This window comes from Carcharodon carcharias, chromosome 9 (genome assembly GCF_017639515.1).
Source record: "Carcharodon carcharias isolate sCarCar2 chromosome 9, sCarCar2.pri, whole genome shotgun sequence".
In the NCBI taxonomy this organism is placed as follows: domain Eukaryota; kingdom Metazoa; phylum Chordata; class Chondrichthyes; order Lamniformes; family Lamnidae; genus Carcharodon; species Carcharodon carcharias.
In genome coordinates this window covers 90,948,685-90,965,836 of record NC_054475.1, presented here as the reverse complement: position 1 = coordinate 90,965,836, position 17,152 = coordinate 90,948,685, and the positions used below count along the sequence as shown (strand labels likewise).

Sequence of the window (17,152 nt, the reverse complement as noted above, 5' to 3'; positions counted from 1 at the left end):
TTGTGATAGCAGCATTAAACAACTAGTCATAAGATTTAGTAGCATGTGGGTGTTAGTTATGTGATTTAGTACTTTTGGGGTTTTGAATAATCCATGGGTATTTCTGGTGTTTGAAGTATCATTGGAGGTGACTTAGCACTTTAGCAAAACTGGGGAACACCACCCTAAGCCTCAATTCTTCAAACAAGCCTCTTGTGAAATATCTTATCAAACAACTGATCACCCATATACAGTGCATCTTTTCCATTTCCTTTTTACTATCTGCTATAGATCACGGCATGTAAGTCAACCTTAAGGAGCCTCCAAAACTCCTTCTAAAAACAGGGGTCTACTTATACACCGAGTATTAAATGTGAACCACCAGTGTGGGTGGTTGTCATTTTGAAATATGGAAAAAGAAATAACATTGATAATTCATATTAAATTAGTGTAGTATGGTTTATTGAATGAATTAATTGTACAAATACACTCTTAACCGCAATCAAAGCCTTTTAAAACTGTTAAATTAGTTGGGCTGAATTTTACAACCCCATTGCAGTGGGGGCAGGGCCAGAAAATGTGACAAGCTGTTCAAAAGTCCACTGACTTCACTGGGACTGGAAAATCCCACCGGTGGGCTGGACTGGGCTGTAAAATTCCGTCTATTGTCTTCGGCTTCTGACACAAAGGGTTCATCAAATTCATTTTGAGTCACATTGGCTATATCCATCATCATAAGGATCTCACTCTGGATCAGATTTGGCAATTTTGCTTTCAGAACCATCCATCCACAACAAATTATCTTCCTCTCTATCCACTGAATTAAATATTCTGCATTTTTTGAATGATCTGATGACACTTGGTGCACCAATAACATCCCATGATTTGATAATAAAACCACACAAGCATCAAGTTGAGGAACATGCATACTTCCACTCTTTGCGAAGGTTGTTTTCTCTGTCAACCATCCACCTATTACATTTAGTGTGGACATGAACCTTGAATGGCTTGTTGGGGCACACATCCAAAGGTTGACTTACGGGCATTAGGCCTCAGGTATAACTGCAGTGTGGATGTTATTTCTTTGCAGGAACCTCTTGACCTCATCAGTTATATCAGATCTGAATCTGTCCCACACAAATAAGCTGCATTCTTTACCTAGACCACCAGGATGCCCATTCCACATATTCTTAATCAATAGCTTCACTCCATGCATCTACTGTCTTGGGCATGCACAAAAGCCCCTGCAGGGAGCTTGATGTTGATTTTTACATTTGAAAATTGCCATAGGTTTTAATTTTATTTCATTGGCTATACAGGCTAGTACCACCATGAATCTTGCCTTCTCATGTTGGATTCAAAATGGATTTGATGTGGCTTTGGTTATTTACCAGAATTTATTTCATATTCTAAATGTTCAGCTCCAAGGATTTTTATAACACAATAGGGAAAGGAAAATTCTTGTTTGTATTTTTGGATGTTCTCAAATACTGCCAGTGGTTAAATTTCCAAACTATGAAATCTGTACCTAATAATAACTGATAATTTATCTTTTCTAATAGGAATGGCAAGGATTCAATTATTCTGACCGTCCTTCAGCCTCATCAAGTGAGTGTGCTCCTTAATTCTGTCATGTACTAACGTTATGATCTAACAAGAGATGGCTTAAAATCCCACGAGCATCAGTTAGTAGATGCTTTTCATAGAGTACAGAAATATTCTAGATTTGATTCCTGATCTAAACAGAAATCTTCCATCTCAGCATGGCAACAGTTGGGTGCTGCAATTAAATTTATCATCTGCTTGGGTTTCTGCTCTTTATTATCCGGAAGCTTTTTCTAGGAAGTGTTTGCACCTTGGATGAAAATAGGCTTTAATTGTCTTCATGATTGAATACCTTCCCAACACTTCACCCACACTCACATGGAGAGTAGCCACATAGATGGAAGAATGCAATATATCCCAACATAAGTTACCACCTCATGAAAGGATAAGTATGAGAACAATTGAGGAGAAATTGGGGAAGGAGGAGGAGAAAAAAATGACCTTGGTTTAAGACTTTGCCATACAACATGGGTCTACTAAAATATATTGTCAATTTTACATATCCTTGAGCCTTCAATATATTCGTTACTTTCCCAAAATGTTTTCATAAAACATGGGCCTTATTTTTCCTTTGGAGACAGGAACCAGGAGCCCGGTTGGCTTTTTTTTGTCAGAAACCTACCTCCAATGGAAAACTGGCTGAATTTCGGATTTTCCCATGGGTGCACCCTTAATTTATATGGAGAGGGTTTCCTGTCCAATTACTGCTAGTGGGGGCAGGAATAGAGGCGGGCTTCAGACACTCAAGGCAGCCACCACTGAGGCTGCTGGTTGTCCCGAGGGAGAGGGTTTGTGCTAAAGCCAGCCACTGTACCGCAGAGACCCAAGATGGCACAAGGAAGCCAGAGGATAGGCACCCCTGAGAGAGAGGAGGGAGGTCCTCTTCCCAGAGGATGGCAAGAGGAAAGCCACCTCACCATGCAGCAGGGACACCTTTCTGTTCAGCATCATCTCCCTTTGCCAATTCCAATTCCTCCTCCTCTCTTACCTACTGTTTCTCCCCTTTTCAGGGCATCATCATCCTCAAAGTCCATACATCTCTGGGGGCCCATGTTATGGAGAGCACAGAAGACAGAGACCTTTGCAGGAGGGTATTGCAGGGCACCAACTCACCACATAAGGCACTAGACTCAGTGCCCTGTGAGTCCGCAATTCCCCCATCAGTTGTGATACCTAGGTGTTGCCCAGCATCGGTCAAGAGGGCATCTACCCTCTAGGAGATGTATTGGCGTGCAGCCACCTGTGAGACGCTGAAGAACTCCGCACTGACAATGACACGGATATCTGTGACTATCTGCCCAGAGAGTCACAGTCTCCTTTAGCACTGGTTCTCAGTCATCTCCAAATCTCTTTATCACTGCCTGTAGATCATGTGTTCAGATGGTGATTTCTTCTCCTTCATGCCAGGTGTCCCTCTTCTCTGGCCTCCTGATGCCTGGTGCTCAGCCCTTCCTGTGCAGACAACTACTCCTCATCTCCAATGGCCTCACTCCCTGAACTGGCAATGTTCTTAATGCCATCTTGATTTGGAACTGTATCACTGTCCTTCACCACTGCTGGGATAAAATCCTGGAATTTCCTTCCTAACAGCATGGTAGTTGCACTACACCATATGGACCATATGGACTGCAGTGGTTCAAGAAGGCAGCTCACCGCCACCTTCTCAGGGGCAATAAATGGTGGTTTTGCCAGCGACACTCACATCCCATGAATAAATATAGATTAAAAAAATGAATAAAAGAGTTTTATTTGGCTTTATTTTTTATGCACCCTTTGACCTGTGACCTCAGAGTTAAGCCTTTTAAACTTTAAAAAACATTTTTACTTACCTTGTTAAATTCTTCCTGCCTCCATGGCTTGCTCCAGACATGGTCCTCGCCACTATGCAGCTGGTCTGACACAAACAGCTGTTAAACTCTGACCCCCTCTTGGAAAATTCAACAAGTTGTGGGAGATGGGCTTTTAATAAGCCCACAACAGCGTCGAAAGGTGAGAACAAGTTCCGAAACCTGCACTTTCCCCTGTCCTTGCGAAAATCAGGGAGGGTGGAAATGGAGGTGGGACATCTGGCTGAGTCAGGTCATGGCCATATTTTTACTGGCCCGCCTCCATCCTGATCTGATTAGGACTGGGAAAATCGAGCCCAATTTTCATTATTATATGCACTTTGTTTAGTAATGTTTCAGGACGGTTACATGAGTGTTTGATTTTTCTATTGCCACCGAGGCATAAATTTTAAATCTATCCTGTAAATATTCACCAAGCCAAAAACCACAATGGCAGCCAAATAAAACTAATTTATTCATGTGTCTTTTTATATATTCATTCGTGGGATGTGAGCATTGTTGGCAATGCCAGCATTTATTGCCCAGTGGTGAGCTGCCTTCTTGAACCACTGCAGTCCATATATATGGCTACAAGAACAGGTAAGTATGTGGTACAGGTGCAATCACCATGCTGTTAGGAAGGAAATTCTAGGGTTTTGTCCCAGCAATGGTGAAGGAACAGCGATATAACTCCAAATTAAGATAGTGTGTGCAGTTAGTGGTGTTCCAATGCATCTGCTGCCTTGTTCTTCTAGGTGGTAGAGATAGTGGGTTTGGAAGGTGCTGTCAAAGGAGCCCTGGCAAGTTGCTGCAGTGCATCCTGTAGATGGTACACACTGCTGCCACAGCACATTGGTAGAGGAGATGGATGGGGTGCTGATCAAGCGGGCTGCTTTGTTCTGGATAATGTTGAGCTCCTTAAGTTTTATTGGAGCTGCACTCATTCGGGCAAGTGGAGAATATTTTGTCACACTCCTGACGTCCACCGCTTTTGGAGTGTCTGGAGGTGAGTTACTAGTCATAGAATTCCCAGCCTCTTACCTGAACTTGTAGCCATATATATGGCTAGTTAAGTAAAACTTCTGCTCAATGATAACCCTAAGGATTTTAAAGGTGGGGGATTCAGTGGTGATAATGCCATTACACATCAAGGAGAGATCTCTCTCATTGAAGGTGGTCATTGCCTGGCATTTGTGTGGCACAAATGTTGCTTGCCACTTATCAGTCCAAGCCTGATTCTTATCTAGACCTAGCTGCATTAAGGCACAGACTGCTTCATTAACTGAGGAGTTATGAATGGCTCTGAACACTGTGCAATCATCAGCAAACATTGGGGGGAAGGTCATTGATGAAGCAGCTGAAGATGCTTAGGCCTAGGACACTGTCCTGAGAAGCTCCTTCAGTGATGTCCTGGAGTTGGGATAATTGGCTTCCAATAACCATAACTATTTTCATTTGAGCTAGGTATGACTCCAATCAGTGCAGAGTTTATCGCCTGATTCCCAGTGACTTCAATTTTATGAAGGTTGCTTGATGCCACACTCGGTCAATGTTGCCTTCTCACCTTACCTGTGGAATTCAGCTCTTTTGTCCACGTTAGGACCAAGGTTGTAATGTGGTCTGAAAGCAAGTGGTCTTAGCATAACCCTAACTGAGGATTGGTAAGAAGATGATTTCTGAGTAAGTGCTGGTTGATAGCATTATCATCAACACCCTCCATCTCTTTGCTGATGATTGAGAGTAGATTGATGGGGCCGTAATTGGCCACATTGAATTTGTCCTGTTATTTGTGGACTGGGCAATTTTCCACATTATTGAATAGGTGCTAGTGTTGTAGCTGTACTGAAACAGGTTGACAAGGGACACTGCTAGTTCTGGAGTATAAGTTTTCAGAACTACAGCCGGGTGTTGTCAGGCATCACTTATGACAGAAGATGGTTACAAATGCAACAGCCTTCTCTTTGTATTCATGTGCTCCCCCCAACATTAAGGATGGGGATGTTTGTGGATCGTCCTCCTCCAATTAGTTGTTTAATTGTCCACCACCATTCACAACTTGATGTGGCAATACTGCAGAGCTTTGATCTTATCCGTTGGTTGTGGGATCACTTAGCACTGTTTATGGCAATCTCTTCTGTTGATTAGCATGCATGTGGCTGGCATCTCATTTTAAGTAAGCCTGGTGCTGCTCCTGACATGCTCTCCTGCATTCCTCATTGAGCCTGGATTGGTTCCCTGACTTGATGGTAATTGTACAGCAGGGCCATGAGGTTACAGATTAGAGTTGAATACATTTCTGCTGATGATGATGGCCCACAGTGCTTCATGGATGCCCAGTTTTGAGCTCCTGGATCTGCTCTGAATCTGTCCCATTTAGCATGGTAGCAGAGCTACAAAACACAATGGAGGGTGTCCTCAGTATGAAGGCAAACACCCACAAGGACTGTGCAATGGTGACTCCTATCAGTACTGTCATGGGTAGATACATATGCAACAAGTAGATTGGTAAGGGCAAGTTCAAGGTTTTTCCCATTTGGGCTTGCAGGAGGTAGTGAGAGACTGACCAATCTGTTCTTCTGGACTCAGCCAATAGATCAGTAATGGTACTACCAAGCCACTCTTTGTGATGGACATTGAAATCCCTCATCCAGTGTACATTCTGTGCCCTTGTTACCTCTAAGTGCTTCTTCCCAGTGGTGTTCAACATGGTGGAGCACTGATTCATCAGTGAAGGGAGGGCGGCAGGTGGTAATCAGATGGAGGTTTCCTTCCCATGTTTGACCTAATGTCATGAAACTTCAAGGGATCAAGAGTCAGTGTTGAGGACTTCCATGATCATTCCCTCCTGACTGTATACCACTGTGCTGCCACCACAGGTGGGTCCGGACGTACCCAGGATGGTGATGGTGGGTGTCTGGGATATTGGCTCCAAGGTATGATACAGTGAGTATGACTATGTCAGACTGTTGTTTGACTGTTCTTTGGGACAACACTCCAATTTTGGCATAGGTTCCCAGATGTTAGTGAGGAGGACTTTGCAGCATTGATTGGGCAGGGTGTGCCTGTGTCGTTTCCGGTGCCTAGTTCAACATTGGGTGACCCATCTGGTTTTGCTCTCATTCAACTTTTCTGTGATTTGATACAACTGAGTGGCTTACTGGACCATTTCAGAGGGCAGATAAAAATCAGCCACATTGCTGTGAGTCTGGAATCACATGAAGGTCAGATTGCACATATGTGTACAACAACATGGCAATAGCTGAATGAAAAAACGAAGGAACCCTGCAATAATCCTGCTGAATTGGAGTAGGTGTTCAACGATAGGATCAATTTTAAATCTGCCCATTTAGCAGAGGCTTTGCTTACCCTCCAAGCTTCAGATGATTAATTTAGCCTGCTCTTCTGAGCAATCAAGTAGGACATACATTAGAAGCCAGCAGGGTCCTTCTTTATATATGCAGATGGCACTGCGATATTTTAATTAGAGCCTGACTGCAATTTTAAACAGAAATCTGCACTGTGGCTTCCCGCCAGGCCAACCCAGCAGAAATAGAAGTGAGAGCCAAAAGATCCTAAGGTAAGTGATTTTCCTTCTCTTGCTCTTTTCCTTGTCTGACTAGGATGAGCAACAGTGCGTCTCCAAACCCCACACGGGTGGTTTTGGGGTTCCCTGCCCTGGATTCTTCCCCATTCCCCAACCTCGTTACACTGCCCCCTCCCCCCACAACACCCTGCCCAGCCATTTACCCAAGTGCTGGGGACTGCTCTTTCAGACCACAGTGGTGGCCTTCTGGTACCGATGTGTTCTTTCTGCCTATTGGCCCCAGCTACCACTCCGCATTGGATTTGGGCAGGAGTCTGAAGGGAGAGATTGATGTGGCCCCCCAGTGCCACTATAGGTATCGCCCTCTGGTAGCTGGGAGCCTTGGGGTCCCTTGTTGGCATGGCCATCTTGGTTCTTTGCTTTGTACAGTCATTTTGGTGGCTGCATTAAACTTCAACGTTTTCACCTTAAAACTGTTTGTATTGTGATCCTGTGTCTGTACCAAACTGAAAGGAAACACATCAAACTGGCACAGGAGTTAAACTCTCTCGAGCCTTGTGCTCCTGAGATAGGAATGGATTACCATCTATCTCATCCACAGCCTTCCCACCTCCTGCTTTGAGTTAAAATAGGGCCTATGTTTTATAAAAATACATAAGTACTCAGGCAAAGAAGCAAAACATGAAAGGTAGAAAGAAAGCAAGACAGGAAAAGATGGAGAAACTGTTTGACAGTATCAATGGAAGCTAATGGGAACACCTCAGTACAAACTCTTCATTATAAGATATTTTATTAATGTCAAATAAACAAGTGTCTGATGTAAAAAGGAATTTGAATAATTGACTTGAATAATTCAGTAAATGACTGCATGGGACAGAATTACTTAAAAGCTGGCTAGGTGTGTCCCGGTATTGCGTCTTCCCATATTCCTATAGCCAAGGGAATGAGTCACTAATCAGCTTGCATTCTGCCCTTCCCATTATTTTCTGACATGTTTGGTGTTAATCCTGCTCGCCACATTATTTTTTCCATTATACTGGTCTTATCATGGTGATCTAGCCATTCAAGCTGTCAAGCCTGGAAATTGAAATAAGTAATCTGCTCATTGAAATCTAGTTTCTTTCTAATGAATAGGCATTTACAAATTAAACTGCTGTTTTGTTGGAGTACAAAGGAAGTCTATCTGCCTCATTGTTCCTTAAAAGCAGAATATCCTCTTCTCCGCCGATGCTGCCAGACCTGCTGAGTCTTTCCAGGTAATTCTGTTTTTGTTTTGGATTTCCAGCATCTGCAGTTTTTTGTTTTTATCTCTTTGTTTAATTGACTGCCACTCCTCTTCAAGAAATACCAACCTTGAAGAAGTTTTGTTCCTCTCTGCGACAAGATTTCCGTTTCTCTCTTTTGCCTTGTTCACCTTCATTGCTTTCCATTTCTCTCCTGGTGTTTGACAAGGTGTTTACTAACCCGCTTTCACAGCCATATCTCCTTTCTCAGTGACTGTCTCCATCTCCGACTTACCCCACGTAGATTTCAACTGAAATTCCATCCCTCTTGTTTCAAACCCACCCAGGATTACAGGTATCTCCAGGACATAAAATGTTTCTTGGACTGCTGTTCCCGTCACATTCTGAGATCCACAATCAGTGCCATGCACCGCCATATGAACACACTCGACCTCTCTCTCCAGCAGCACCGCCGTACCCTTTTCCAAAGCAGCACGTGCCCCCAGTTTTATTTTATTCTTCATCTCATCCGATGCCTCAACAAGAAACTTTTTCTCTTTCTCTCAAGTGCTAAGGAATGCAAGCTCCAACAACTCATCAACACCAACACCCATCTAGGACCCCTGTCTGTCCCTCCATCCCCACCCTATCTTCCCATCCCAACCCCAGCCGTGTATTCACTATACCCCCTGACCTTCCCCTCTCCGACACTGAACGTTCAGTGCTCAGCAAAGGACTTAGTTTCATACCCTTATGCCCTCATCTCAATGAACTTCGGGCTTGGCACGATGCTGAACTCTTCTTCCGCCGTCTTCGTCTCCGGGCTCACTTCTTTGGGCAGGAATCCTCTCCCCGTTCAACGGATCCTTTTACCCACCTCCAGTATTCTCCCCCAACCTGGAGCCATCCCTCTGGATTCTTACCTTCTCTTCATCTTTTCATTGAGAACTGTCGGCGCGACATTAGTCACCTCAATTTCTCTGCTCCTCTCACCCATTCTAATCTGTCTCTCTCTGAACCTACTGCACTCTGTTCTCTCAGGTCCAACCTCAACATTGCCATCAAACCCGCTGACAAGGGTGGTGCTGTTGTTGTCTGGCGCACTGACCTCTACCTCGCGGAGGCTGAGCGTCAACGCGCAGACACTTCCTCCTACCTCTCCCTGGACCATGACCCCACCACTGAACATCAAGCCATTGTTTCCAGGACTGTCACTGACCTCATCTCCTCTGGAGATCTTCCTCCCACAGCTTCCAACCTGATAGCCACCTAACCTCGGACGGCCCGCTTCTACCTCCTACCCAAAATCCACAAACAGAACTGTCCCGGTAGACCGATCATGTCAGCTTGCTCCTGCCCCACGGAACTCATTTCTCGTTATCTTGACTCCCTTCTCTCTCCCCTTGTCCAGTCCCTTCCCACCTACATCCGTGATTCCTCTGACACCTTACGTCACATCAACAATTTCCAGTTCCCTGGCCCCAACCGCTTCCTCTTCACCATGGATGTCCAATCCTTCTACACCTCCATCCCCCATCAGGATGGTCTGAGGGCCCTTAGCTTCTTCCTCGAACAGAGGCCCGAACAATCCCCATCTACCACTACTCTCCTCCGTCTGGCTGAACTTGTTCTCACACTGAACAATTTCTCCTTCAACTCCTCTCACTTCCTCCAAATAAAAAGTGTGGCTATGGGTACCCGCATGGGCCCCAGCTATGCCTGTCTCTTTATGGAGTATGTGGAACATTCCTTGTTCCAGTCCTACTCCGGCCCCCTTCCACAACTCTTTCTCCGGTACATCGATGATTACTTCGGTGCCGCTTCATGCTCTCGTCGGGACTTGGAAAAATTTATTAATTTTGCTTCCAATCTCCACCCCTCCATCATTTTCACGTGGTCCATCTCTGACACTTCCCTTCCCTTCCTTGACCTCTCTGTCTCAATCTCTGGTGATAGACTGTCCACCAATATCCATTAAAAGCCTACTGACTCTCACAGCTACCTCGACTACAGCTCCTCACACCCTGCTTCCTGTAAGGACTCCATCCCATTCTCTCAGTTCCTTCGCCTCTGTCGCATCTGTTCCGATGATGTTACCTTCAAAAACAGTTCCTTTGACATGTCCTCCTTCTTCCTTAACCGAGGTTTTCCACCCACGGTCGTTGACAGGGCCCTCAACCGTGTCTGGCCCATCTCCCGTGCATCCGCCCTCACACCTTCTCCTCCCTCCTAGAAACATGATAGGGTCCCCCTTGTCCTCACTTATCACCCCACCAGCCTCTGCATTCAAAGGATCATCCTCCGCCATTTCCACCAACTCCAGCATGATGCCACCACCAAACACATCTTCCCTTCACCCCCCTGGCGGCATTCTATAGGGATCGTTCCCTCCAGGACACCCTGGTCCACTCCTCCATCACCCCCTACTCCTCAACCCCCACCTATGGCACCTCCCCATGCCCACGCAAAAGATGCAACACCTGCCCCTTCACTTCCTCTCTCCTCACCATCCAAGGGCCCAAACACTCCTTTCAAGTGAAGCAGCATTTCATTTGCATTTCCCCCAACTTAGTCTACTGCATTCGTTAATCCCAATGCGGTCTCCTCTACATTGGAGAGACCAAACGTAAACTGGGCGACTGCTTTGCAGAACACCTGCGGTCTGTCCGCAAGAATGACCCAAACCTCCATGTCGCTTGCCATTTTAACACTCCACCCTGCTCTCTTGCCCACATGTCTGTCCTTGGCTTGCTGCATTGTTCCAGTGAAGCCCAACGCAAACTGGAGGAATAGCACCTCATCTTCCAACTAGGCACTTTACAGCCTTCCGGACTGAATATTGAATTCAACAACTCTAGATCTTGAACTGCCTCCTCCATCCCCACCCCCTTTCTGTTTCTTCCCCCTTCCTTTTGTTTTTTCCAATAATTTATATAGATTTTTCTTTTCCCACCTATTGCCATTATTTTTAAATCTTTTATGCCCCCCACCCCCACTAAAGCTGTACCTTGAGTGCCGTACCATCCATTCTGAATTAGCACATTAGTTTAGACAATATTACCAACTTCAACACCTCTGTGTTCTTTTGTTCTTTTGTCTGCGACATCTTTTGATGATCTGCTCCTATCACTGCTTGCTTGTTCCTACAACCACACCACCCCCCTACACTTCTCTCTCCCCACCCAACCCCACCACCACCACCACCACCACCACCACCCCCCACCCCACACACACACACACACACACACACACACACACACACACACACTTAAACCAGCTTATATGTCACCCCTCTCCTTGGATTCACCCAGTTCTGTTGAAGAAGGGTCATGAGGACTCAAAACGTCAACTCTTTTCTTCTCTGCCAAAGCTGCCAGACCTGCTGAGTTTTTCCAGGCAATTCTATTTTTGTTTTGGATTTCCAGCATCCGCAGTTTTTTGTTTTTATCCTTCAATAGAGTTCAGTGCGGTTATCCTCAGTTCCATAGTAAATAGAAAAAGAAAGAAAAATATGTCTATCCTGTAGCAAATGCCTTATCTGAGGTTGAACTAGCAGATACATTCAATTATAATGTACTCTGGCTTATAAAGCATTGGAAGTCATTTGTGTTTTATCCTTAAATTTATTGTAAACACTGATAACAAATTACACAACTTGAAAGATGCAAAACTACATATTATCAACCACATGGAGTGAATAATGCAATACCCGACACCCATTTTACTGACATAGAGGCCTGAGTGCTTAAAACACTCCAGAGCAGCCAGCCACTGCAGTGTACTTTAGTACTCTGTGAACAAACCTCAGAAAGATGGAAATATTAGGGGACAATATAATATAACTGAGGGCAAGATTTTCCAGCCCTTCCTGCTGACAGGATCTTCCAGTCCTGCTGAAGTCAACGGGGATTTGAATGGCCCGTCGCATCTGCCTTGGGGAAACCCGTTAAGGCAGAGTGAGAAAATCCCAGTCTGAAGCATTTGATGCCTTATCGTCCATCTGAGCCTTTGAGAGCTTTGTGCACGGAGTCCGAAATTACTCTGTATTGACTGGCTGTATTGGACTGTTTTAAACACCTAGGCCTCTGTGCCCAGTAAAATGTCATGGCATTTGGAGTGGGCTTTGGAAGGGAAGATAGCAGAAAGATTTTTTTGTGGTTCCAGGGTGCTTCCTACCAACAATAATAACCTTGTTCCCTCCAAAGGCCGGAGAAAGGTGTGGTTTTGACTCATAGATGATACATTGGATAAAATGTGGTGGTTCTTCACAGGTGGCCTGCAGCCTTTCATGAGTTGCTGACATGTGACTTCTGGCCCCCAATTCACATGGGGCTCCATAAGCATCATGTGTTTGGACTGGCATCAAATTATGTAAACCAACAGAGCTCACATTGAGATGAGGACAGCTCATTTGGGTGCAAGTGTGGCCAGGGCCTCAGGAGCAGCAGTTCTGATGTCAGATTCGGGGATCAAGTTATCATCATCAACTGTAACCTATTTCCTGCATTACAAAACACTCACAGATTCAAATGTAACAACAATTTCAAAATTAATTTTGAATAAAACAAATCGACCTAATGACTAACAATATAGATTTTTTGATCGATCTTTTCCTTTAATCATCCATTCTCACCCTTTGAAGTTCATCCTTTTCTTCTAACTCTTCAGTATGCTTTCTCACCTTCTCAAAATTTTGTCTTACAGCATTCCACGATAATTTTCTGCCCATGTGTCACTCTAATGGGTTGAAGATCACAGGAAGCTTAGTACAGAAGTAAAAATCCCTGCCTAATATCTCCCAATTAAGTAGAGTAATGAATGATTAATGGTTGTGAGATATATGTGTCTGAAATCTATAATTAGCAACTACCAGGCACTGGTGGGTGAATAAAGGCAAACAAGTTTGCATATCTGCAAGCTTTTACTGTTGTAGTTTACATCTGGCTTATTTCATATAAGCTGGGAATAAACATCTTTCTATTTTAGCAGTCATTTTTCCTATTTTTCAAGTCCTCTATTTTAAGAGTAGGTTGCAAATTGGAAAATTAAAGCATTGTCTTTCTAATTTGTAAATAAATTGTAAAAACATTGACAAAGAAATCATTTAAGATTTTTCTGTAAAAGAGAAGACATTTTCGCCCTCGCTGATCAAGACAGCCATACATTAGAGTGTGAAGTTATAAAGTAAGAGGATGGAGTGACAAGCTAGAATGTCTATTGAAAGAACAAGCATACATCTGTTGCTGTTAACTGTTACTATTTCACATAGAAATTTCAAGGAAGGACTTCTAGCAAAGTCACCTACATGGTTTTTTCGGAACTGTTTCAGATTTTGCTAGCAATAGCAACTAGAAGGAGGTTAAGAGCTAATTTCTCTGAGGTAAAAAATACGGGCCAAGGTCAACAGAGGAGATGTTTCCTCAGAGCAATATAGACTGAATTTTTCAGGAGCTTTTTAAGATTTAATGTATCTTTTGTCAAAAATGTAACATTCATAATTCTCAACAAAACAATCATATAGCACAGGTAACTGATGAAAAGTGCTTGGGTCCTTCACGGACTCCCATCATAACATCATAATATGTCTGTTAAAATTCCAATCGCATTTCAGTTCTGAATTGAAAGGGCATTTTCTTGCCAAATCTGCAGGAAGCTGTAGGTTGTTCTTTAGAACTGAGATTAATATTTACTCATTCCATTTGTTTGGCTGAAGATTGTGGAATGAAGAATGTAAGGGGAAAAGATGAATAGCAGCAGTGGGTTCCCAACATCCTTTAAGAATGTCAGAATTTATGGGCCTTTCAGACTGATGGCAGCAAAAGGCATAAACTTACTGCTACTGTTAGGGATCAACTTAATGAACATTGTAGCACAAGTATAAAATATTACTACTTAATAGTTGAAGCTCATTTTGCACAAGTATGCATTGATATTAAAGTGCATATTTTAAAAATTGGCCAAACCAGCGTTATTCTAACTTCATGCAATCAATTCACAGGGAAGTTTAGCAGCAATCTCAAATTAATATTTTAAATTGATACATTTTTTTTTCTTTTTCCGGCATCAAAGATAAATCTTTCTATGCATATACATGTTAATATTCATTTGGTTAGGAATGCAAAGTGAGCAAAATGTAAAATGGAGCATTTCATATCGAACATAAGTTATATGATGATAAAATCTTTCATCCCTCCACACACACACCCACTGAGAAAAAGAAGAAAAGCCAAATACGACCATTTATGGGCATTAAACCTTCTGGGACTAAAATTCCTATGGATTTTGCAACTTATGAAGCAATCCAGCCAATAACATTATATTCTACATTTTTCTTAAAATATTGCAGCCAACTACAGTCCCAATCACCTATGTTGAGTACGTCAGATAACATCATGTACTGTAGCAGCACAGCTATCCTGAGATAGGTTTGCATCCTCCTTCCTCTGGAGACAGCAGAGTCAGTGCTACAACGGCAATTATTTTCTGGCCATGAGTAAGCCAAGTGTTTGCCATGACTTTGTAGACCAGCAGTGTAGTTTCTTTATTATTCAGCTGTATGGGTCTTCTTCATCCAATGACAAAGGCTCTGCATCAAAGATGCACATGCAAAATAACTCTTATTTATTTTGTGTTACTGCCAGTGCTCTGTGATCCTCTCTATAAGAGACTCCCACCCATATCAGCAGTATAGCTGTATTATCAAGGGCTTTCATCATAATTGAGATGAGAGTCTATCAAAGCAGACAATAACGAAAAGAATTTGGCTGGGCAGGTTAAAAATAAAAGGAAAAACAAAGTTTAGAAAATTAATTGTAGCTTTACTAAAAGGACCTGAAGAAAACAAATGAGCCTCAGATTACTTACAACTCACCATTGTTTTCTTTTCAAAAGTACACATTGTTGTTTTAAAAGGTTTAAAAAAACTTGTCACTGTTTAATTGACAACGTATTGGGTTGCAACTAGGATATTGCTTTAACAGTGATGTTATCTGGGGTGATGTTGTTTCTCTTTCAGTCTCCAAAATCTGCCTTTATCAGTGCAGCAAAGAAAGCACAGCTTAGGACGAATCCAGTCAAAGTACGATTTTCTGAAGAGGTCACGATCAACGGAAACACTTCCGTGAGTCCTTTTAATTTCTATGTCAGACACAGAAGGGTCAATTTTAAATCCTCCCATGCAACACACCTGTGATAGCAGTGTAGATGGGAATTAAGATAGTGGGGAGTTCTCATGCTACATTTCCACCCTCTCCATATTAACTAGTCTGAAATCAGGGACAAGAATGCCCCGTACAAGCTGGGTGATATAGGAATTGCTCTTGCTGTCCTGGCCCCAGAAGGCTACTTCAGGCCTCCAGTGCCCCTGGCTTCTTCCACCCCTCAACCCCTTCCCTGTTCTTTGACTTAACTAATTTCCTCCAACCATCCCCTCCCTCCCCTCACCTCCACTCCATCCTATTCCTGAATAACCTTTCCAGCCTGACTACCTCCTCCCACCGCCACTTCAGGGGACCCACCGAAACAACCTTTAGCAAAGTAAGTGGAGAATAGTTGGACTGATTGGGAAAATCACAGAATCAAAGCATTCAAATGAGATCCATCTGTTAAAGTCTTCAAATACAAGCTCACTATACAGTTCAACCCTCATGCACCATGATTCCTTCTTCCAAACTGATTCTTGATACATTTTTAAAGGGTCTATTGGTAGCATTCTCACCGCTGAGTCAGAAGCTGAGCGCATAACATTTTGGTACGGCAATGAGGAAATCAAATGCAACATTAGCCTGAGAGACCAATAGATTTTTAGGTAGATATAAAGGATCCCATTGAAAAAAAAGGAAAAACGAAGTTTAGAAAATTAATTGTTGCTTTACTAAAAGGACCAGAAGAAAACAAATGAGACTCAGATTACTTAGAGTTCACCATTGTTTTCTTTTCAAAAGTACACATTGTTGTTTCAAAAGGATTCAAAAAACTTGTTTGTCATTGGGGAATGCTCCCAAGGTCCTTCTAAGGATTCAACCAACACCTTGAAAAACAGATTCACTGGCAATTCATCTATGAGACCTTGCTATGCACAAATTGGCTGCTGCATTTGCCTACAAATGTTGACTATGCATTCAAAAAAAGAAATTAATTGACTATAATATTGACAAGCTGAATTTTGAGGCCTCCTGCATGGCATAATGTAGAGATAAAGGCATGGAAGAACTGTCCCTTCCTGCATCACTGTGGCCATCTTGTTGGATCCTCTGAATAGGTGTCCCAAGAGACTACCTGAAGAAGAGACACAGCTGATTTAAGTATTGAAACTGTCAATAAGGCTCCAAAGTTATTTTAGGACTGAGCTGAGTGGTCTGTGTGCTGTGAGCTCAGTATCAAGTGACAGCTGGCCAAAGGAGGAATTTACAGGTAAGTTTCATGTTATTTTCTGGTGCAGGAGTGCTCCTTCAACTCCACGAAACAGACTGGGTGGCACTTGCTATTAGAACTGTGCAATCTAACTTGTAAGTGAATGGGACAGGTTCCACAGCACAGACAGTTCCAACATAAGGGGGTATTAGACTGGCAGGCAATATATTCCATTGCTTTATTGAAACTTTATGGAACAATGAGTGTCAGTGATGCAGTTCTACCCCATTAGTAACATGGCAATAGCAGTATTAGCAATCACCACATTCTTCTTAGTTTACTGTGGATAGTTGGAAGTCACCAATTACCAGTTAACTTCAAAGGTGAATCAAAAATTCTAATGGAATGGTGGCTTTTATATTTAGAGGACCAGAATACAAGGGATTAGACATCATGCTTTAGCTATACAAACCTCTGGTTAAACTACAGAGTACTGGACAGCACTCCTTAGGAAGAATACATTGGCCTTGTATGGTGTGCAGTGTAGATTTACCAGAATAATACCTGGGCCTGAATTTTTTGGTCATCGGGCGCGCCCAATCGGCAGGTCTGCAAGTGGACGG

General features: G+C 43.1%; 1 protein-coding gene across 1 annotated transcript in view; it reads left to right on the top strand.

Annotated features, from left to right (window-relative positions):
- The window catches only part of frmpd3 (FERM and PDZ domain containing 3), a 223,975-nt gene that overhangs the window by 88,542 nt on the left and 118,281 nt on the right, over window positions 1-17,152 (top strand). Inside the window, exons 3-4 of the mRNA XM_041196152.1 lie at window positions 1,542-1,587; window positions 15,193-15,297. Of these exons, the coding sequence (XP_041052086.1) occupies window positions 1,542-1,587; window positions 15,193-15,297 (151 nt within the window). The remainder of the gene's footprint in view (window positions 1-1,541; window positions 1,588-15,192; window positions 15,298-17,152) is intronic.